The 24,207-nt window shown below is 39.9% G+C and overlaps 1 protein-coding gene across 5 annotated transcripts in view; it reads left to right on the top strand.

Moving 5' to 3' along the window:
* G3BP1 (G3BP stress granule assembly factor 1) overlaps positions 1-20,880 on the top strand; it is a 50,513-nt gene extending 29,633 nt beyond the window's left edge. The window contains exons 7-14 of one of the 5 annotated variants that reach the window (XM_019627228.1): positions 275-476; positions 2,143-2,244; positions 2,497-2,608; positions 2,814-2,942; positions 3,250-3,359; positions 6,142-6,253; positions 20,426-20,540; positions 20,835-20,880. In XM_019627228.1, coding sequence (XP_019482773.1) covers positions 275-476; positions 2,143-2,244; positions 2,497-2,608; positions 2,814-2,942; positions 3,250-3,359; positions 6,142-6,253; positions 20,426-20,540; positions 20,835-20,865 — 913 coding nt within the window. In that variant the 3' untranslated portion in view covers positions 20,866-20,880. Of the gene's footprint in view, positions 1-274; positions 477-2,142; positions 2,245-2,496; positions 2,609-2,813; positions 2,943-3,249; positions 3,360-6,141; positions 13,561-19,852; positions 20,053-20,425; positions 20,541-20,834 lie in introns of those variants that run through there. The other 4 variants (XM_019627231.1, XM_019627230.1, XM_019627232.1 and 1 more) reach the window with 4 other exon arrangements.
* The last annotated feature ends 3,327 nt before the right edge of the window (positions 20,881-24,207 follow it).

The following is a 24,207-nucleotide window of genomic DNA, read 5'->3' as shown; positions in this document are numbered from 1 at the left end:
GGAGTCTAACTGAGAAATAATGATGCAGTTCATTTTAACCCATTTTGATGCATTTGCTTATGAGAATTTAGCCAATCTGACTTTAGTTAAGATTAGCTCATTGAGTGCTTTTCTAAAAAGTTGTCTTGTTTTAATACTCAGATGTATTTCTTAGATCTTTTTTGGAGGGAGGGAGGTATTTTTGGGTTCTGGTCTCTATAGTTAATAAATACTTAGAAATTTCTTGCTAAATTAATGGAGGCAGAATGATATTTCTCAAATTTTCCTGTGAAAGCAATGACTTGGAAGAACATCTGGAGGAGCCTGTTGCTGAACCAGAGCCTGATCCGGAACCGGAACCGGAGCAAGAACCTGTATCTGAAATCCAGGAGGAAAAGTCTGAGCCAGTATTGGAAGAAGCTGCTCCTGAGGATGCTCAGAAGAGCTCTTCTCCAGCACCCACCGACATAGCGCAGACCGTGCAGGAAGACTTGAGGGTATGTGACAGGTCTTCGTTTTGTTTTCTATTTCTAGCCTGTTTAAAAACATCTCTCTTCTCCCTTATTATTGTTTGGTTTTCCTTTGTAGGTGCATTTACATATTTGTCATACAGGGAAGTTTCTTACATATTGAGCCATACTTCAGTAAGATGCTTTGTAAAATCAAAAGTAACTTTCCTCCTAAGGTAACGTGAATACTTTTTAGACAAGAAATTGCAGGTGCTATTTTATTTTTATCACCATATCAACAACTCTTCATCTTTTTAATATTTCATCCTTCAAATTGCATGTTTTACATTTGCTATTTGCAAGTTATTACATGCTTATTAAATGAGTGAGCATATTTTTTTAAAAAATAAAATGGCACAGTAGACTTTTTTCCTGTGAAATTTGAGGATAACTTTACAGTAGCAGTAGAAACAAACAGTTGAAATATAACTACTTTTCTAATTATAATACCTGTTTTCAAAATTTTGAAGCTTTTCAGAAAAGTTACTTCCCCTGAGTCACATCAGGATGATGTTCACTGAACTCACAGTACCTTTATATTTGATAGTCTGTGGAGGAATATGTTTCAGTGCTGTATTTATGGGGTGAGGGTTCTTTTTTTTTTTTTTTTTTAATTTTTTTTTAAGATTTTATTGGGGGATTGGGGAGGAGAACACTGTTGGGGAATTGGAAGTTGATCTTTAGTCTTCGTTGTGGAGGGTGCCAGTCGCTATCTGGCTGCCCGTCTGCAGCTCGTGGCCTCTAAACTCAAGGTGCTGTGTTCAATCTTAGTTGCAGGTGGGCGCAGCCACCATCCCATGCAGTTGAACCAGCAGCTTTGTTGTTAAGAGCACACGCTCTATCCACTGAGCCATCCGGGCGACAACTCAGTTCAAGGTGCCGAGTTCAATCTTAGTTGCGGATGGGCATAGCCCACCATCGAACAGGCAATCTTGTTATACCAGCTGAGCCATCCTGTCACCTGTTGGCAGCTCAGCTGGGGTGCAGCATCACTGGGCCATGTGGGAATTGAACTGGTGGCCCTGTTGCTCAGAGCTCGTGCTCTTAAGCCGACTCTTAACCAACTGAGCCATTTGGCCGGCCCGGGTCAGGATTCTTATAATGTCATTTATGTATGTCCAACAGTTAATTCAAGTGCTTATGTGGTAGGCATTATTCTAGGTATAGGAAATATCTGTAAAATGGGTAGGGTTCTTGGTCTCTCCTTTAGCTAGTAGGTGAGGAGGAAAGAAATGGTGAGATGACTTTAGCTTGCAGATAGAAAAGAAGGTTGGCTGGATTGATAATGAATGGCCAGTTAGGTGGCTGCTATAGTAGTCCTGGAGAGAGATGATGATATTTTGAATTAGGTTCATGGCGGTTGAGATGGAGAGAAGATAATTAACAGTTAAATAATGGGGTTTGGTGAGTTTTGATATGGATTGAAAAGGTATTCAAGATCATTCTAAAGTTGGTATCCTAGTAGTCCTAAGAAATGTTAGTACAAAATTTGTAAACGGGGGGTGGGGTGGAAGGGGAATCTCAAGATACTTATAAACTCCATCTTACCTATGAAAATATGATGCATATATGATGCACAGGAAATCAAGAGCGAAGAGCTTTTATGTGTTTTGATATACGGTGTAATCACCTGGTGTTGGTGTTGTTACCTTAGACATTTTCCTGGGCGTCTGTGACCAGTAAGAACCTTCCACCCAGTGGAGCTGTTCCAGTTACTGGGATACCACCTCATGTTGTTAAAGTACCAGCTTCACAGGTGAGTTTCTAATTAAGCTTGTATATTAAAGAACATTTACTTGTATTTCATGTAATGTCCTTTCATAGAGGTTTAGAGAAAGTGGAAACTGGTATATAAAGCAGAGAAGGGTACAGGTGGTTTTTAATGATTGTGTGTCTGTAAGTTGTCATGTTCTAGTTTAAACCTTATTGTTAGCTAAGAAACTTCATAAGAGAAAAAAAAGTAAGCTTGCTTTGCTTTTACACAGAAGTTAACTTACATATTTTTCAGCCTCGCCCGGAGTCTAAGCCTGAATCTCAGATTCCACCACAGAGGCCTCAGAGGGATCAAAGAGTGCGAGAACAACGAATAAATATTCCTCCTCAGAGGGGGCCTAGACCAAGTAAGAGCTCAGAAGGGTGACCTAGCTAGTTTGGGGGTTTTGAGGTGAGAGCTTGTGTTGGGGGGGGGTGCTTGATATTTGTTTACTTAAAGTTTAGAGTGGATAGAATTACCTGTATTTAGGGTAGAGAGAAAACTATTGAAGGGAACAGTTGCTGAAAAGAATGTCCTTTGTCTTTTATTGCTGTTTTTGTTTTCTCTCTAAGTTCGTGAAGCTGGTGAGCAAGGCGATGTTGAACCCCGAAGAATTGTGAGACACCCCGACAGTCACCAACTTTTCATTGGCAATCTACCTCACGAGGTGGACAAATCAGAGCTTAAAGATTTTTTTCAAAGTAGGTTATTGAGTTTTAAACACTAGATTCATCTAATGCAGCACTGCCCAGTAGAAATAGAAGATGAGCCACATATATAATTATTTAATGCAATGTGTCTAAAATTTCATTTCAACATGTGAAAATATAAGAAAGAGTTTACATTTGAAATTGTGTGTTGTTTACACTTATGGCACATCTTATTTTGGACTAGACACATTTCAAGTGCTTTGTAGCGATGTGACTAGAGGCTATCATATTGTACAGTGTGTATGTAATATTATAAATGTTCTGATAAGTTATTTCAGAATTTGTATTTCATTTGCAGAATATGGGAATGTGGTTGAACTGCGCATTAACAGCGGTGGGAAATTACCCAATTTTGGTTTTGTTGTGTTTGATGATTCTGAGCCTGTTCAGAAGGTCCTTAGCAACAGGGTAAGCAGTTTTTCATCTTGATTTTTTTTTTTTTTAAGTATATGTTGGGTCTTTGAGTGTATTCATTCTTACGACTATGTCATATGTAAAGTGCAATTTATTCCAACGTTTGGGTAATATATTACATCATATTCAAACATTATTATCAAAAGAACTACATGGGAGTTTAAAAACACAAAATTTGTGTCTAAATGACTTAGGTTTTGAATAAGTGAATGATGAGAATGAAATAACTAATAGTTACCAGTGCACTTAGATTTAGGCAAATTCCTTTCCTTGGTGGTGGTTTCTGGTGTTGGAGATGAAATACAATGTGAACTGAGCTAAGATAACGGAAGAGCCAGTTTCGGGAAGCCTGGGTATATAACAGTTGTCTGAGTATAACTAGGAGGAGCTTCTCTTTTTATTCTATCTATTGTCTGGGCTAGGAGTCACCCTTCCTTGATCCACTTTTATTAATGTTGCTATGAGGAGGAGTATGAGTCCTTTCTGATAGTAGAGGGATTTGTAGAATTGACATCTTTTTACCATGTAGTTCCTAAAGAATTCTTCCCTCCTCCCACGTCTTTCATTAGCAAAAAACACTTTGTAGCAATAGTAGTAGAGAAGAACAAAGGGATAAATAATTGTTAATTTACTGTGATGGGTGTGGGATTATTTAAAACCTTACTTTTAAAAAAATTGAGGTGCAATTCACAAAACATACAATTAACCATTTTAAAATGTACGATTCAGTAACATTTATTAACACACATTGTTGTGCAGCCATTGCCTATCTAGTTACAAACATTTTCATCGAAAGTAAGCCCCTTATCCATTAAGCAGTCGCTCTCCCATCCCCATATCCCCTCTCCCCAGCCCTGGCAACCACTAATCTGGTGTCAGTCTCTGTAAATTAATACTATGCATTTTATTAGCCGTGTAATAGAAATGCTGTAGATCATTTCCCAGAGGTTCTCCAGAACCGCTGATGTTCTCCACAGTGTTAATGGGTACTCAAAGTTTAATGTTTTGGTGATAACATTATGTGAGCCTTAATCTGCAAGTGTGCATTATCTTTCAAACTGATCACTACTTTTGTGAAGCATCTCCTGCACAACACTGGGAAATGAAAGAACAGTGGCTTATCTCAGGAAGGCCACAGAACACCGAACCCAGCAATCTCCAGTAGGTTTCGTGGATAAATCCATCATGTAGTGTGCAGCGGGTCCAGTGGCCCAGCTGTGTGGTGCAACTTTGAATTGATAGTTCCTTAGAGGGTGTGATACTCCCTTTAGACCGAAGGTCAGACCTGATAGCTGGCTTCCTAATTGCCCAAGATAAGTAAGGGGTTTGTTGTATTTAATGAATGTACGTAAGCGCGGCCTCTTTATGCATACGAATTGTTTGAGGTAAATTTCCTTAGAAAAGAGGCTGTGAGTATGTCTGACACTTTTTTCATTCATATTGTTCTACTCTTGTGGTAACACCTTAGAGATGTCTTCCATAACTGCTTTAAAACACCTCCATCCCCAACCTCTCTTCCCTTAATCTTTCAGACTTTATATGTTTTTGTTTTTTCCTTGTATCTAGAACATTGCCTGAAACAGTGTTTCAGATTGCATGTGAAGTGATTTATATAGTGTATATAACAAATATTTATGTTGAGTGTTAAAAAAATATATATTTATAAATGTACATATATAAATATATAAATATATATTTAATCCAAATTTTAAATATAAATTAGAATTAGCTCAAAGAGGTGTTTTTGTTTTTTTGTGTGTGTGTGTGTATACTTTCAGATCACTCCTTTGTACTTTGGCATCTTCAAGTGTAGCTTGCTTTTCCCTCATCTCACTTTATTGGTAGAAGTCTACCATACTCCCTTCAGGAATTTATTATGAGTACAGAGTAACTTCTGTAAGCCCGATGACCATGGTGTTCAATGTGTGTTACTGTAGTGTAGTGGCTCAAAGCTTATACTTGCCAGTCAGGATGCTCTGGTTTACATTTCCTCTTCCATCACTCACTAACGTTGTGACCCATGGGCTTAAATAAGTAAGTTCCTTCACCTCCCTGGTCCTTAGTTTGCTGGCCTCTAAAATAGGTCTAATAACAACCCTCAGAGTTGTGAAGATTAAATGAGATAATAAAGTGAAGCATGTAGAACGCTTCTGTATAATAAGTACTGTTAGATAGGTATTTTTAAAAATATTTCAGAAAAACAGTGAAGAGTACACATCGGATTTATTGGAGTCTTGAGTGACCCTTTGTTTTCTACTGCAGCTCTTACTGAGTGAAAAAAAAAATGGTCAAAGACTTTTTTTCAATAAGATATGCTATCTTTAGTATTTTCCAAAATTCTATTAAGGCAAATAGCATTTTGTTTAAGTTATATTTAGATGAAATCAATGATGTGTTTGAGATGTGTGTGTACTTTGTATTAATATGTGCAGCACAATCTTTCCACGTTAGGTGATGATGGGGTTTTATTCTAAGAAGGTGGCAATTCTTATCTATAGAATTCTATGGGAAAATAAGATTGACTTTAATACAAGCACAATGCGAGTTACCTGTGCTGCAGTGCTGTTTAAATTGACTTGAACTGGCCAGCATACCTAACCACCTTTCCATGTATTCATTAATGGGAGCATTATGTGTTCAGAATTTGAAATAAAAACTGAACCGTGAGAATGTAGGTGATTTGTAAGCTGCTGGTTCTTTATAATAGCTGTACTTTATCTTTGCTAGTTGGTAGCCCATCAGCACTGTGTTAAGTCTGCTCATCTGACTCTTATAGCCCATCATGTTCAGAGGTGAAGTCCGGCTTAACGTGGAAGAGAAGAAGACCCGAGCTGCGCGGGAAGGGGACCGGCGAGAGAGCCGCCTGCGGGGACCCGGCGGCCCTCGAGGTGGGCTGGGCGGAGGCATGAGAGGCCCTCCCCGAGGAGGCATGGTGCAGAAACCGGGATTTGGAGTGGGAAGGGGGATTGCTCCACGACAGTGAATTGCTCTCCACTGATCTCCACGCAGCAGTACAAAGCCACTCTGCTCCTGCAGAATGGTGAATTCTTCAACCACCCCTTGGTCTTTTATAAACTGCTTAAGTTTGTGTAATTTTACTTTTTGTGTTAATGGTGTGTGTTCTCCCTCCCTCCCTTCCCTCTCCCCACATTTTAGTCCTTCACTTCCAATTTTGTGGAATGGTATTTTAGGAAAAAATGGATTTTTAAAGAAGAAAAAAAAAAAAGACTGAACTTCCTTGCTTTACTTTGCATATACAGACTGGATTTTTTTTTTTTTTTAACAGCCATTTCCCCAAAGGAATGTGTCTTGCTTATTACTGACATTTGGTATGTTCATTCATTGGAATATTTCTTACTTGTTTTATATGTGTTTCAAAGCCTTTGAGAAATACAGGATTTGATAAACATTTTGAAGGCAGGAAAAACCCAAATTGTTTCTTCTTTGAGAGTCATGACTATGTTCTGGTGTGGAGAAACTGCCACTGGAAAAATTGAAAATTTGATTTTCACTGGTATGGTTAAAAACTGATAATAAAAGGTGTTGTTAGAGTTTTTTTCTTTTGATATGTGATCACAAAATGATTCTAAAACTGTTTTTACTATTGAAATTTAAATTGTGAGATTAGGTCTTAAATGTCTAGAATGCAACTGATACACTTCTCCTGAATTGTTAGTTTTTTTTAAAGTTTTTTTTTTTGTGTTTAATTTGTATTTGTACAAAAAACAAACACACAAAAAAACCACCCCCCGCCCCAATCCCGATAACAAAAAACCAGAGCAAAACTGTTGTGCCTTCTATTTATCTTTGATTCCAGCCTTGGCAATTGTTTATCGACAAATAATAATAATAAAAAAAAGTCTAGATTTGTTTTTTCAGGTTCAGAGTATGTTGGGAATCATAGACCCCCTCTTTCACCTTGTATGTCTTCTGTTCATTTGTTATGCCTTATTCTGAAATTGAGTCTCAAACTGGAATCCCTTTGAGGACAGATGATTCTATAGAGGTCCTTTGACCTAAAGAGTTCAGCGTTTGTACTGAGTTTTATTTCGGTATCTGTTCAGAATCCTAATCATAGCCCATGAGAAGGAATGTGATTTTAATATTGGACTGTGCTGATGTGCTTGCGTGTCTGCTAGTTTCCCCCTCCCCTTTAAATCATAGCCATATAGTAAATTTTCTGTTTTGTTATGGTTCTCTTTTATTGATGGGCATGCAGTGGGTGTTTCTTGGAAATGGCCGATTTTTATTAAAATATTTCTGGAAGAAAATTTAATCTGGCAATATAAACTAAGACTCGTTTTACATAATATGTTGTTTGTTGAGTGCTGTGTGTGAAGTGGGTGAAGGTTTTGTTTACACATTTGTGAAGCAAGCCTTTGTGTGATAACTTGTCATTACTAATTGAAGGGTAACGAGGTTGTCAAATTGAACTTATTTATTTTTTTCTTAACAGTGTTCATCTTTTGGACTGTTGTTTAAGGATAGTATATGAGTAGGAACAGGAATGTTTTGTTTGTTTTGCTGTTACTGGGAAACGAGGTTTGCTGACGGGTGTAGTCTTAAACTAAAATGAAGTTTGATGTTATCACTTGGTCCTCAGTACCTCAAATATTTTAAAATTGGCAATATCTCCTTCACATAAAGAAACTTACATAACAGTCATGTGGCTGTTTTGGGGGTGAGTTTAAATAATTACTTGGTAACCACTTCATTTGGCCCAGGCCAGTGATAATTAGAAGAAATTCAGCTTGTACTTCTGTAGCTTATATTAAGCTGGCGATGGAAAGAAAAAAACAGCCTGAGTTATTTTTCCAGTAGCTGTGAGGTCATAAATTATGGATAACCTAGAAATCATTTTTCACAAATGAATACTAAACCATTCATTTCAAAATAGGAGTTTTTCTTACTCAGAGGTTTAAGGGCATTCACTGATACAGTGATACCCAACTTGGGGCAGTGATTCTATCCGGGAGGACACTTGGAAATGTGTGAGATCCAGAGGAGACACTGTCTGGTATTTAGTGGGTGGGTCCAACAATGCCAAATGTTTTGTAGAAATGTATCAACTGCCCTGAGAACAGGAATAGTCCCTGCTTTTATAAGGCGTGGTGGGCAGAATAGTGTTAGAGCAACTGGAGTTGAAGACTCATTCCTTTGAAATGAAGCCTCAGATAAAGACAATAAATGATTAGCAAATAGAAATCTTGTTCAGGAATTACAGCAACATCTGCAGGTAATCTCATTTTCCTTCATTTGTACCAATTGTGTGGTTTTAAAAAAGTGTTGGAGAGGTAGTAGCAATACACTAGATGCTGCTTGTAACTTGCTGCAGGAAAAATGACTGCATAATTTCAGAAAACAAAAGTTTGCTTCAGTAATTTCAGGTCATTGGAATTGGGATGATTGTGGAGTTGTGAATAGCATCGGACTTCCTAATTAGGATTTAGCATCATGGTTAACACTAGCAGTGATCCCAATATCATTGTTTACATTACTGCTGATGGAATAAACATGATACCATATAGATATATTGACACAGGTAAAAAGTGAAAATAAAGTAGGTTAGGGCAAGATTTTTCTATAGACAGCATCAGTTTATCACATTCAACCTTTTCAGGTTTTAAAATACAATTTTTTATCTGTGGGAATGACCCAGTCTACAGTTTTTTCCTGTAGCTTAGCACCTTTCGCCCGTTTATTTACCTAGTATCGCACTAGGTAAGATTAGTTTGGTTCGATGGGCCTTAGTCCTTTAAGGCCTGTTAAAATAAACAGACATTGGGACTTAGAAAAACACTTTTGTTTGCTTTTATGGTGAGGTTGGGCTTTACTGTGTGTTCCTATGCTCTCAACTTTTTGAGCTATTGCTGGGGAGCAGTGAAATGGATAACCCAAAAGTAATTGTTTGGCTTTGAATGAGTAGGGTACTGCCACAGCATTAGTTGAATTGCACTTTAGTTTTAGGTCAGAAAACTAATTATTTTTACAATGACTGTGGGTTAGGTGCTATTTTCCCCAAATAGATAAAGAAGATAATGACATCAGAGCAGTTACATGACTAGGCCTCCAAGCCATCCATGGAGCAAAGAAAGAGCAGATTGGCCTCCAAAACTGATGCTTTTTCTCTAGACCCAAAATGCCTACTTATTTACACTTGAATGACATATTAAGATAATAGGACATGACTACAGTATAGAGGCCACAGTCTGTCTACAAAACATTGATAACGAGGTTAACATTTCTGGTCCCCATTTCCTTTAGGGCAAACAAGATAAGTAAACATTGACTTTATAGGGCTTCTTTTGATGTGCAGACTAGATGGTAACACAATAATAATAACTTGTTCCTAGGTTATTTTGTTATCTGGTTTGATAATACATTTAGTACAGTCTTGAAATTTGGATGTGGATGATAACTATTTTTATTATAGCATAATCCAGGTGAGTTTATATAGCAGTTGTGTTTTTTGCTTATAACTGCCATCCTCTGATACTTCATCCCTTTATTTGGAAAACCCTTGTAGAGTTTTATGATTTAGTGGACAACATGGCACTTTATAGACAGCAATTTGTTGGAATCTATGTGAAAATAATTTTTCTATGAGGTTTAAATTTGTAGACCCTTGTTTATGCTGAGTGGACTATTTTGTATAAATGATTGCATCTGTCAAACCTACTGATAAAAGATATCTTTTATATTGAAGTTTTATTTTTGTGCTACTTAAAAGAATCTGCAGGAACTGGATACAAATAACCTTTTTGTTCAGCAATTTTGAACCTTATAAAAGAAACGACTTCAACATTTATTTGAATATGGGGTTCTAGCTATCTGCCACCCATACCAAAAATGGACAGTGGACAATAAAGGTAGTCTTCCACAAATGTTTTAGAAACCTTAAAGAATGTGTTAGAAACTTAGCAGCGTCTTGTGTGGGGTGAGGTTGTAGGTTAAAGTTGTTGATCAAGTCATGGCCATGTGGCACTAGATAATTAAAGACAGTGATGCTTTGTGATTTGTATTTGTATACTGTGATATTGAGGTTCTGGGGACCATAGGTAGGCTTGTGAACTCTTAGAAGATGATAGTAAAGGGGAAATGGTGGCACATGTAGATAAAATTTTTATTTACATTCTTTTTAGTGAATATGTATCCAGCTCAGGATAATGCTGAAGTTAGACCGCTTTGCTCATGCTTTGATGAAACAGTCTCATCGTGCCTTGAATGAGTACAGTTGATTAGACGGGGCCTAGAACCATCAGCTTTAGTTTTGATTTATGCTAATGTAAGGCTTAGAATCAAGGTTGTTCACTTTTTGATTATATCACTTGTTCTGAAAACTTTGGACAGCCTCTCATCCTCCAATTTCTATTTGAACCTGGTCATTTTTTTCGTTCCCTGTGCGAAGAAAACAGCGTTGGCGATCAGTTCCACTGTTGCTCCCATAAACCACGTGACCTGGCCAACTACAGAAATTCCTACGTGTTTAGTACTTAGACATGTGGCCAGTGTCACAGGTTCCTAAGGGACCTGTGTCTGTCCAATGTGTTTTAGTTTCTTTAAAAAGCAAATTAAGGAATGTTTACCAAAAATTTCCTGTTGAATTATTTTAACAAGTAGTTTGCATAAACCCACGTATGGGAAGTTTGCCTATACTTTTGGTAGTAATTACAGAGACGATTATGTCATTTAATCTGGATATAAACAGTTTTAACTATTGCTATATAATTAGCCATTTTAGTTACTCATATACTTTCCCCAAGCTTTGATGTTACCTGTTTGACTTTGGATTCAGTTTAAATTCTTCTATATTTTTGTGAAGAGTGTGTATATACACTGATTTGGCCCTTTTAAATGAAGACATTATACCGAGAAGCTGGCATAAGGAAGTAGGGAGGACTTCCTTCCTTTAGATTCAGTGCACACTTAAGTAGATTATGTAGAACACATCATGTTAAAAATAAATTCATATAGGTAGATGTTAGATTTTGAAGAAGAGTGGGGTCGAGGTGGAACTTAGCTGATGGTGTAGGAATCATTTGTGATTTATATGGAAAAAAATCATACTTTTAAGTGAGAAATAGAATTTTTCCTTAAAAACTTGTCCCCATTCTGATTATTACTGCAAAAGACCAGGAGGGGCTGCTAGAATTCTTTGAATCATAGAAAGTTAGGGCTAGAAAGGACTAAAGTGATTTATACAGCCCTTTCATTTTTCAAAAGATAGATAGCTCAGAGAATTACTAGTACAGAGTCCCATATTGGCGTGTAGAAGTAACACGGAGTGCCTTCAGGGATCACCGTCTGCCCTAGGTTCACCGGAGGAAGCCAGAGCTGATGAAGGTCAGGATGTGGGGAGAGAAGGGAAGGAGCCGCATTTTATATGCTTTCCAAGTTGCTTCTGTAGCTCGTGTTCACACCCAGGTTTCTCTGTTTTCTTAGAACTGTCTGCATGCCCACTTCTACCAGGGCCTGTTGTCTAAGGATGTTCACTTGTGCTCCCCTCAGGGATGGGTTTACTACTAGCTGTCAGAAAGCTATTGGGTATCCTAATGTGTTAATAGCTGAAACTCAGCTGTAATCTTCTAAATCCGTCAGCATTTTGCATTCTGTACATTGTGGTGCTTTTTCCACCTTGTATTGTTATAACTGTAAGCTCCTAAGGGGCAGCAATTTGGTCTTAGGCACGTACCCTGTTCAGTACATGGTGGTGCCATGTATGTACCAGGGTCCGAATCTTCCTTTCCAGTGATTCTCCCATCCGTAGGGAAGTGGTGCTGCAGCCATGCTGCACTACTTCCGGTTCCTCTAATAAGCCAGGCATTGCCGACTCCGTGGCTTCAAGTGCCTTCCCTCTTCCCTGAAGATAGACTTGCACCTGCACCCTCCCCACCCCCACCCTAATCCCTTGCCATCGAAGTCATTTTTTGGAAGACCCAGTTCGAGAGCTAATTTTTTTTTTCCATAGGAGAGAAGATTTGCAACAGGAATGTGAAACCCCCTTTTGGGGATTGATCTGGCCAGAATTTGAAGTGAGGAACAAACTCATTCTCATCTTCCCTTCCGCATTGTCCTTTCTGTTTTGAGATTCTGTCCCAACCTTCATTTTTTATAAAAATGTTCCTAGAGCACTTTATTCCTTTCTCCTAGCTCATAACTTACCCCTTCAACCTAGAATTAGAATGACCTGTATCTGTTTTACTACCTTATTAGACCATAAGCTCCTAGAGGACAAGGATTTGGGGGATAAGCCCTGTACTTCACCAGAAGGTACAGTAACTTACATGAAAGTCCTTAAATGATGACTCATTGAGTTGAGCAAATTAATGTATTTGCTTTCATGTTCACAAGGGAGGCATACATAGAGATAGGACTTAATTGAAGTAAGTTTTAGGCACTGGGACATTTCATAGTGGAGGGGATTGCTGGGAAATTAGAGGAGTGAGCAGAGGAGGGGGGAAGTCACTAGTCCTTTTGAGATACTTCCATCCTTGGTCTGAGTAATTAGTCATTTCTTTCTGGCTGTGCCCAGTATATCCCAGGCACTTTGTTTCTACGCAGTTGAGTTTTATGTGCCAATTTTCATTTCTTTTCACAGACTTACTCCATTGTTCTCTCAGTTCACCTCATCACCCATGCTCCATCCAAGTCTTAAGTTTTCTGCTCCCCTTTTTCTTATTCCCCACATCCATTCTCCAGCTAAGTCCTGTCAGTTCTACCTCAACAGTCTTTTCATATCTCTTCTCACCTAGATTACTTCAACTTCAGTGGCCTCTCAGTTTCCTTCACCTCTTCTTGCCTCAGCCTACATTATACCCAATATTAGATTCATCCTATGAAACATAGCTCTGACTATGTATCACATGTGTGTGTTCTATCTCCCCTACTAGACTGTAAGCCCCTTATGGGCAGGACCTGTGTCTGAGTCATCTTTGTATCTCCCGTAGCGCACATATCAATAAATATTTCTTGAATGAATGACATAAAGCCTTGTCTTAAGTGAAATGTTGTTTTCCAGATTATATGTAGGTTTCTGGGGTAATTGCAAGACTTCAAAAGTTCTTTCATATCAAGTTGGTTGAATAGTAACAACTATGAATTAACCACAGAGAAAATTTCAGAAAACTTTAATTTTTTTCCATTGGAATCAGCATGGATATGTGTATATGGATGGTTCAATAAATATATTTTTATATACATGTATCACAGAAATTTTACATTCCATCTTCAAACTGCAGAAATAGATTTTTTTTTTTACAAGCCAGAAAATAATTGCGGTAACTTTGATGACTTCATGCAAAAAAGGAGGAGAAGAGTAAGGGGGTCAAGGGATTTGGTTGGTCAAGGTTAAGAGTCCTGTAAGAAGTAAAAATGTTACATTAAGGAAGCGATTGCTTAACACGCTGCTTAAGGTGGTAGCCAAACAAATCCTTAACTGCAGCATTAAGGCCATACCAAGTTTATACATATGTACAAAGAAATTTCCATATAAAAGACATACTATCACATTTTCTTCTGGGAAAGGATGAGGAGCTTTGTGAGTAATTCCGACCCAGTTTTCCAGGCCAATTAATTGTTGAAGATGTCCCCAGGCTACCTTAGAACTCACTTCTACTTTAGCTAGCTGTCAGTTACTGCTCTGTGGGCTTGTGACTTGTAGTCTCTTACATGGAAGGATGAATCATCTTGAACCTCTTCCATCATAGGTGATCAAGCACTTTGTAGCTTAACAAACACTGCCCAGCCCAATGTATAGTATTTTACATCTCCCTAAAGTATTGGAATCAGAATTGTAACTTCCAGTTGTTTGACCTGTAACCGACTCCGCAGCCAATGCTGGCGGTGTGACCTGAAGAATTACACGGTGCCCTTCTATTTGGGGTTCAAATGACTTGGAATAGTAAGTGTAAGGAAGCAAAGTGTGAGATTTCAGGTAACATCCCCTGGAGCTGCTGGAAGTTAACATTGACCTTTCACCCTGTGTGTGTCATGACATAATTTAAGTTGGCAGCTACCTTTTTTGGGAAAAAAGGAAATGTAAAATCACTTGCAGAAGAGTCATTAACATGGGATTTGCTTTTCCGCCTAAACATTAAATCAGGCAACTTTTAAGACAAAGGGTAGGTCTTTTGTGCAAATAATCGGAATGAGTGAAATGGGAGAACATGAAGGGTGAGTCCTTTGGAAATGACTGCTAGTTATGCAGAAGTCATTTGCTTTGGTGAGGTTGGGGTGAGACTCGTGAGATTGCACACTCTGGTTCTATTGGCAGAAACTGGCCCATCTTAGTGGGTAATCTTAAGTCAAAAAAAAAAAAGTTACTAAGTCTAAGATAAATCATGTAAATACCCTTTTACCCAGTGACTGACTGAACCTTTGTTGGACAATGTTATAACTAATTTTGGAATGTTTTAAATCAACCTAACTGCTTTTTCATCAACGTTGTCTTAGCTATGCATTGGATATCACTAGTCCCGTTCACCCCGTTCTCTATGGGCCAGTTTCCAAGTATGGCTCCAGCGTGTTCACAACTATGGCTGCGAGGTAATTCGGTCTCCTCCCATGGCTTCCCTGGGCCAGTCAGGTTTGGGAATGAGGTTTCTGAAAATGGCCTTCCTGGGAGAAAGGACCAAATAATTTGTGATTTGGAAGTGCTTTAGCATGTTTGAAGATTCAGAAAGGGAGCAATCACCATCCTTTCCAGCCTTGTACCAGCCTCTCTTCCCTGAAATGACGAGTTATTTACACTGCAGTAGTTTGCCTCAGTTCTAGGTAAGTGATTATAGCCAACAGGTTGATTATGATGAGATCCAGACAATGAGACATGGACACCCTTTGGCAATCTTACCTAGAGGGCTTAAAGGTGTTAAGGGTTTTGTCTTGGTCACTTTGTGCACGGCATACATTTCAAGTAATTACAGCAGTTGCAGACGTGTATTGTGCATTGTGTCTAGATTTTTAGATTTACATCGAAAGCCTCCTAGGTCCCTGCTGTGTTTGTCTTGAAGTAGAACTTGGCTGCTTAGCTTTTTTTTTTTTCTTTTTTAATCTTGCACTATCATCTAATGTGCAAGAATCACACTGAGTAGGCATTTTATCTATGTGTGATAGACTAAGTAGCAAGATGCACCCCTTTGGGATTTAATTTGTTCATTTTAACTTGTTAGTGCTGAAAATATTACAATGGATTAAGCATTGGAAAATTGAACCATTCAAATATGAGATAGTAGGAATTTTAAACTCAGTACAAAATTTAAGTTTAATGCTCTGAAATGCATTGTGGGAACATCCAGTTTTTTGGCTTCTTACATACTATTCAGTCTAAATGGAATGCCGAGCATGGTGAACCTTTAAATGAGGTAGAAATATATCTAATGGGGAACAAATCTGAGTTTAGAGTACTACTTTGATACGTAAGCACCGCTTTTAAAAAAGATTTGGGCTAAAATTCACTCACTAGGGTAGGTAATACCTCTTTCCCCACAATATTCTTTCTAGAGAATTTACCCAGAAAAGGTAACTCATTCTGAAAGAAACTATTCTTTTTACGCACTCCCACTAAGCAATGACTTGATTAAAAAACGTTACATTTTGTCTTTCATTTTTAAATCCACATTTGGTATTTTTCTCCTCCATACCCTCTTTTTCCCCATGGATGTGATTTCATACTTTGAATAGAGAGATGGTCTCTCAAGTTGGGAGAAGTAATTTCAGATGTTAGCTGAGAATATAAAGGACATGCTAGACTAGACTTTTCTGTTTAATAATTCAGCTCAACAAAAGGTAATAATATTTGGACCTCAAGCTCTCTAGAAATACCTGCATTGTACTAAGTATTGGCTTGCTATTTGACAAGAGAGCTCTAGAAGTAAGGTTTTCAGAATCACTGTAGAATAGTGGTCTCAATGTAGAATCATGACTTGACCATACTTCTGTCACCCTCTAGCACAAACTAAAGTCTTACTACCTGTTGGGTTGAATTGACATCCTTGAAGATATGAATTTCTAGTGGGTACTGTTGCTAAGATGTATAAGATGAAGGAAAAGGTAAGTTCCCCCAAAATAAGTACAGGAAAATTTGAATTAGGCTGGAAGTGTCAGCTAATGGAAAGGAGGTGGCATGAGCTGCCATGCCCATGAAGGAATGAATGCCCTGTTGGTGTGCCTGTGAGAACTGCCCCTCAGCCCTTATCCCGCATTTATGGTGGTTAGGTTGTATCCAAGTCCATCTTGCCAATCATGCCCGCCATCCATTACACTTGAAACAAATGGATAAGCACTATACCTTGTAGGTGCCCCTGGTTTTTTACCTCCATGGTTTTGCTCCTGTTGCGTCTGCTGGAATACTCTGGCCATCCATAGTATCTCATCTGTTCTTTAAGGTACTACTGCTCCGGTGGCCCTCATGCCTTGAACTGTTCCATGATTTGTTTTCTGCCAGCTTTATGGCACCCTCCTTTCTCTTACATATTTCCTACATTCCTCATTAGTAATTATTTTGGCATTTCTATTATCCCCTCCTACGTTGTAAGAAAAGAGGCTGTTTTATTCCGATGCCCTGCTTTTCATGGTACACTGCCTTGTCATAATTGATTTAATAAATAGGTAGATGGATGATGGGCAGGTGTAGGGAGGTTGAAAACAAAGCTGATGGAAAAACCGGAAAGTATATATTCTAGTCCTGGTTATGCCACTAATTACTGAGACCTCCTCCCTGAGCTTGTACTTCTGACTCGAACCCTGAAAGGCTAGGTTGCTTTCTGCAGGCTGAGACATTTTGAAAAATCACCCAATGGCACGTACATAGCAGTTACCTGGAGACCCACTGCACCTGACTTGAGGTTGCTAAACAGAGTCCATTTAGATTGCCACTTCTCTTACCAGCATCCAGAGCTAGACAGGAGTGGCCCTGGCTGGCGGCGGAGGCTAAGACATCCTGGGGTCACTCTAGCTCATGGCCCTGTTAGGCCAAAGGCCAACCTGGATGCAGCCAAGTGGGTCCTAGGAAGCAGAAGTAGGGGCCTTGTCCCATGAGCTGGTCTGGCTGTTTGTACACATGAAGTGACCTAGGGGGGATTAAGTCAAGAACAAGAGGACGCGAAGACAAGCGGCGGCTGCTTTTAGTGTGTGTGTAGGAGGATATGTGCATACCTTTCCCTGCGATTTCACTCACTCTTCATTTCCAGAGCTTGGTGGGGGTCGAGTCATTAGAAGGCCCTTGGTACTGGAACATTGGTCAGACAGACACTTTAATACTCTGATTTCAATGGCATAAAGAGGTGTTCCCTTTACCTGAACACCTGCTTGGGGGAAGTAGTTACTAGTGTTTAACCCTTTGAAAGGTGGGTGAGACCACAATTCTATAAATCCAGATAGTCAACTGCTATGGAAAGGACCCTTTTGTTTAGAGTCCAAGCTCAACTTCCTGTTCGCCAAGAAATCTTGGGTTGTTCCTGTGAGACACAATTTCTCTGAATTCTGTCTCTGTTACTACATCTCCCTTTGAATTAGTTATCCATGTCCCTATCACCGTTCCCTTCACTAAAGGGTAAGCTCTGTAGCTAGGGACAGTGCTTCTGTTTGGTCCCTGTGCCTTGCACTCTTTGTAGTAGGTTCTTAGTTGAGTGAATGTTTTAAAGGGATTTTAGATTTAGGAAAGATTTCCAAAAAAGGTTTAGTCATTACTCTTGATTCCAGCCAAATCCAAGCCTTTCCAGGCACACGGTGATTTCATGCGGGACTACAAACACGGAGTCTGTTCTGACTGTCCCTAAATGCGATCTATCCCCACTCGGCCCTGTTGCTCACTCCTTTTACTTGCGACAATTCCACAGAGCTAGAAAATGGCCCATATCAACTCTAAATCCTTCATGTGCCCAAAACTGGATTAGTAGGTGGGCTGATGGATTTATATTGTTCATGACCAAGTTCTGAATCAGGAAGACTAAGGATTGTCTTGTCTGGTTCTTGATCAAGAGGATACTTGATTTCCAATCTAGTAGAAGACTATTCTCTGGCACGTGACAGATTATAGATTACATAAAAAGGTCTAATGTCTCATCTCTGTACTGCTTTTTAATGACAAACTACTGCACCAGTTAATGGTTTTTATACTCAGCAATTTGGGAAGATAGAGCTTTTTACAGGTGGGTGACCAAGGTCACAGGGTGAAATAATTTGTTGAAGGTCAAAAACAGATAAGTTGAAGAGGTAAACAACGTGTCATGCCTTTTCCCAAAACTTAGCTCCCTGTCGTCTATAGAATCATGTCCAAACTTGGGCAAGGCTTGACTTGGACTGGTAAAGTAAACTTTCAGAGCCTAATTCTCCTCAACTATAAAATGAGAAATAAGATCAGGGCTATTGTGGGAATTACATTATATAATTTAAAGAGGCTGACATACAGTGGGTGCTGAATAGCAGTATCGTGACATTCAATTCTCAGGCACAGTTTGTTACTAGTCTACAATTAATTGTAGGGCGTCGTATGGTGCCTCCTATTAAAATATCTGGGAAAAAGGGATGTAGGTGCTTGATAAGTGAAATCGACTACAATTTGGGTCTTTTAAATGCATATACAAGCTCTGCAGCAAGCATGGAGTAATTCACCAGTGGGGAGATCCTTGAGGTGGATTTGGCTTTTGGGGAGCCTGTCTCAGTTCTGAAAAAAAGCTCTTTGATGACCTCTTCTGGCAAACAGGAAGAAATGATAAGAATGTCAGAGAAATTGCGATAATAATTATGAGAATGTTTTACAGTTTACGATAAGGGGGTGGAGTTAACATCCTTCATGTCATTTTATCTAGACATTGTACCTGTTGGTATTACTATCCCCAAATACATAAAGAAACTGAGGGTCAGAGAGGTAATGGTCTTGCTCAGAATAACCTGCCTTTGGTAGTTGCATGTCAGCCTTCTACCTGGAAGCCAGTGAGTGCCCTTTCCACTGTACTGGGAAAACCTCAGGTGGGTTTAGGGAGGAAAGCTGAGAGGGTGAGGTGTAGAGTGGGACCACCGTAGAGTCTAAGGGAGGTCCTGTTTTTTTCCTTCTTGCAATTAAAAGACAACTGGTGAAGTGACCTTTAGAAAAAACAGCACAGCTAGGAAAATCTTTAAGCTCAACTAATTCACTCCTGTTTTTCAGATAGGGACATAATCTGAGGAAATTGAGGGGAAAATGGAAGACTTTTACAGTGACGATCTCTGTTATCCGTCTCGAAGATACAGTTACCATTTCACTGTATTTGTTTGAACATCTCTACATTCTAGAGGTTCTTTTCTAATATCCCCGATTTGAATCTTTAGGGGCACAGAAGGAGTTGGCTATATATATGGTGATGAGGCATGGGTAGGAAACAATTGGTTTACAATATGGTTTGCATATTATGGAAAATCTAACATTTTTTGTCTTAATTTTTAAGTCTATTAATTTTTACCTTTGGGAACAAGAAAAAAGTTTCAGTCTGCCATATTCTCATTAATTCCAGGGCCAGATGAAAGGATATTGAAGATCATTTGTCATGTCACCCTATAAACATTTTGAAGAGATTTCCATTGATATAGAGCATAAAGACATCCCTGTTGGGGAAGACGGGAACAGTGTTTTCTGATTATAAGGAGTGTTTGTTGGAGCTACAGGAGTGTGGAAGCAATTTCAGAAACATCATTGCCAGGGTGAGGTTTTATTTGGAGGTGGGGGGTGGAGAGAGCTGGCGCAGCTCCAGCCACACCTGCTCTGTGTGTGTGTGTGTGTGTGTGTGTGTGTGTGTGTGTGTGTGTGTGTTTAATTAGTGGAGTCTGGCTAACGGTATAAATTTAGATGCACCTCCCAAATGGTCTGGAGCATTCCCACTTTTTCTGCCTGTAACTACAGCTAAAGTAACAGGGACAAACGGGAAAACATTCTTAAATCTTGCTGGAAGTTTCTTGGTATGATTAAATTATGTGTATGAGGGGCGGGGCGGGGACCAGGCTGGGAGGAGACCTGGAGACATTGCAGTTAATCCCCTAGGGGTATCTCACAAGTTCTGCTCTGATGCATTTCTCTTTGATTCTTCCAGAGGCTCTGGCAGAGAGAATTCAAACAACTGCCATGGGAAATGGGTTACAGCCTTCACAGGACAGGCATGCTAAAATCCCAGCGTGGAATGTCCTGATGTTTGATGGGATGCCCAGGTGAGAAGCTAGTCTCAGAGGCAAGTCCACCAGTACCATGAAATACCTTGACTTTCATAGCAAAAAAAAAATTAAGAAGGTAATCTCTTTGAGGGCCAAGACTCCGCTCTTTCTTAACCTCTCCTTACCTGCCCACCAGAAGGCCTGGGATGGGGTTCCCAGCCTGACACTGAAGGTGGGGGAACAAGGAAGCATTTTACAGCACTACGATACACCATTTTTTCTTTTCTCCAACCCAGGAACACAGTCCGAGTTTGGCTTTGAAAATTTTCCTTCAACTCCCTCTTTTTACAGGGGAGTAAGCAGGCCAAGAAAGGGGACGTAGCTCCACCTACGCTTCCGTGGAGAGCCTGAGGCAGTGCCACAACAGGGACCCACTTCCCACTGACCTCTGTCCGCTTCAGAAGGCCGGTGTGTTTAAATAGGATACTGGGTTTCTGAAGTGGCATAAGAAAACAGCTGGATCTGAAGAAAGGCAGGCCATTGTGAAGCAGAGCAGCTGTGGGCATGGGGGCCCCATTAGGCTTGACATCTGTGTGCCGCCAGCAAACGTTCAACCCCAGGTTAGTTAGCTGGTGCTGATCTGTAGCTGGTGAATGGCCTTATGTAAAATATAATTTTCATCACTGGGACTTTGTGAAGGGCCTCTTTTTGGCGTGCCATTCTCTATACTCTGACTTCTCGACCCAGTGTTCCAATGGAAATTTTCCAGAGCGGTGAAATCTCAAAATGCTCGGGCAAGAGGAGGAACAGAAATGGCAACCTTAAAATAAATGAGACGAGCGCTATGTCTGTTCTAGTTCCCGCCACCCCCGACCCCCTCAGAAACAAGCCAGCATCTTCTGACAGCGTTTGTTTCACAAAATAAGATGTACAAACTGATGACACATGAAATGCAGACGGGGAGGCAGTGGCAGGAGGTGGGGCCGGGAGGGGAGAGCAAAGGAGGAAGTAACGGTCCAGATGCTGGCTGGGGAGGCCTTAATGATCCTAAGCATTACTGGGCAGTCATTTCTACTTTGGAACTCATTTTGCTGTTCCAAAGAATGATAAAGCACCTTAATTATTGCTTTAACCACGCGGCTCCATCAAAACAGCACGAAGTCGCACCCACGTGTGAGCAAACCTATATCTCCGGCCATTGCTGTCTTTACAGCTTGAGAAATCCTTAAGGAAACAACAGGGTACAAAAACATTGACAGAAGCAGCATCATCTAGCCTGGGTCCTCAAAGTTCTAGGTGACTCAGGCCTGGGAGAGATGTTTGCAGGGTGTCCCTTTTCCTCGATATCGAGAGCTGTTAGCCGGGACAGTCAGAAAAAAGTCATGGCTTTCATTCTCTTAATATTGGGCTGGAGTGGGGAGGGCAGCATTTCAGAATTTTCAGAAGTTCTTTATCTGCAGAGATTTCAGTCTATCCAAGGCTGTTCTCCCCTATCCGTTGGGATTTCAGGGTACTCTGAGACCACAGCCTTTCAACATACGCTCTTCCTTACACTGATACCAGTAGTTAAAAGCAAGCCAGCTCAATCGAAACAAGGTGTCTTTATTTCTTTTACTCCTTCCTTTGGTAGCAATAAGCTCCTGTTTCTGGCTTCCTAGAGCTGCAGGAAAATAGGGCTCTTAACTTCAAATTTCTGGAATTGGTTTCTGAGGGAAAGGGGCTTAAGGGAGGAAAAAAAGCTGAATTATATTTTAAGGACATGTTTCCTGTTTGCCTGTTTAGAGAATTTTTGGTCTGGCTGGTTCATGAATTAAAGATGCTTTGTATCAGGCAGTAGAGATCCCTTCATCCTTTCTCAGCAGACCTTACCAGCCCCTCAGAGTACGAGCTTTCTAGTTAACCTGAGAAACAGCCCACGGAGAAAATCCGGCCTTGCCTGCCTCTTCAGAGTTGGGGTAGAAGGTGGGTAGAAGGTGCAGAAGGTGCTCATTGAATACATCAGATGGTTTCCAGAGTGGTACTCATTGTCCCAGGGCTGGGCTTCCTGCTGGGCTGGGGAATAGCTATAAATCTCAGATCTCAACTAAGGAGGCGGTTACTGCAGACTTGATGACAACTCCCTTCAATTTCAGAGTGTTTCAATTAACTAAGGAATCTAATTTTCACAAAAGGTTGACTGTTATCAGTGATGGTACCAGCTTAGCCGGGGCACCAGTCTACTCTGGAATCTAAAATCATGGAGCCTCACAAAACATCATCCCTTTTTAATGATGCTCATAGAAATGTGTACTTTGAAGAAAAGGAACCATCTCAGTATGAAAACAATAGCCTATGAAAAATATTGGTGAACTTCTTGGATACAATTCACAACGTAGGTATAATGAGTATACCTACTCATTATATATATATATATATATATATATATATATATATATATATATATATATCACAATGTAGAAGAAGAAATAGTTTGGATCAAATGACCTTTTATCTTTCTAGACTTGAACTAAAAAATAGAGTTAATTTACAGGTCTCTCTCTCTCTCTCTCTCTCTCTCTCTCTCTCTCTCTCTCTGTCTCTCTCTGTCTCTCTCTGTCTCTCTCTGTCTCTCTCTCTCACACACACACATGCACGCACGCGCACGCGCGCGCGCTCATTTTTCTTTCTATTCACACCTGTCCTTGGTCACTCCCAACTCTTGAATGTTTCAAAGGACCAGAGGGTGGCAGAGCTGAGCCATTTATTTTGACTGCTCTTGAAACAAATGAGATACATTTAAACTAAAAGGTGGGAAGTTACTGGTATTATCTGTCTGCTTAATTGATACCTTGTAAATTTGGCTGCTAGGAATAACTGCAGTTTTCCAGGTGAGTGCAGTCACCCACCTGTTCTATGCTGTATCTAATTCTCTCTCCATGCGTAAATGCTGGTCTGTACATGCAAAGGGTTTGAAAGCCAGTAAACCACTCATTATTCCTAAATCAGTCCGTCCCCCCCCCCCCCCCCAGTAGCACTTGGCGTGTGTACTTCTAAGGCATGATAACCTTCTGTGCACAAACTAAACAGGAAATTAAGAAAGTATTGTCCTATTTGTTGGAGCCACCTAAAAAATAGCCTAAATAATCTAGTTTGTCTGTAATGATGAAATCCATGTAACTTAATTCTAAACCCTTACAGCATTATACATTAATGATAATGTCTTCTTGAGCATGCTCCTTTCCTAATCATGATGTGGTATTTCTGATTTTTCATGTCCCCCCCCCTCCCCCCGCCCCGCTGCCCCATCACTGTTCCCCTTTGATAAAGTAGAGCAAAAGCAAAAAACACATCTCCAAATTTCCCGAAGAAGAAAGGCAACAAGAATTGTGTGGGTCCGAGTATGTGTGCCTATCTATGTGCACATCTGCCTGGAGGGGTCAGAAATCAAAGTGACATTAAACATTTTGTTGTGTGACCTTCCTGTGGACCAGTTCAAGCACATAAAACAAACAGTTAGAGCTAGGAGGGGGTTAGAGATCACCTGCCTCATTCTCCCCATTGCGTATTTAGAGAAACTAAAGCTTAGTCATCTACCCAAGGTCACCCAGCATATTAGCGGCGGGATGAAAATTCAGATTCTTTTCGTGACTATAATGCAACCACTCACATTTATTTTCTGAGAGGGATGCCAAGTTTGGAATAGTTGGAAAGAAGATTTCAGTGACATTCTCCCTCTGTGTCTCAA

The sequence above is a fragment of the Hipposideros armiger genome, unplaced genomic scaffold (genome assembly GCF_001890085.2).
Source record: "Hipposideros armiger isolate ML-2016 unplaced genomic scaffold, ASM189008v1 scaffold_725, whole genome shotgun sequence".
NCBI lineage: Eukaryota > Metazoa > Chordata > Mammalia > Chiroptera > Hipposideridae > Hipposideros > Hipposideros armiger.
Note: the sequence above shows the minus strand (reverse complement) of the source record. Positions and strands in the feature narration are given on the sequence as shown.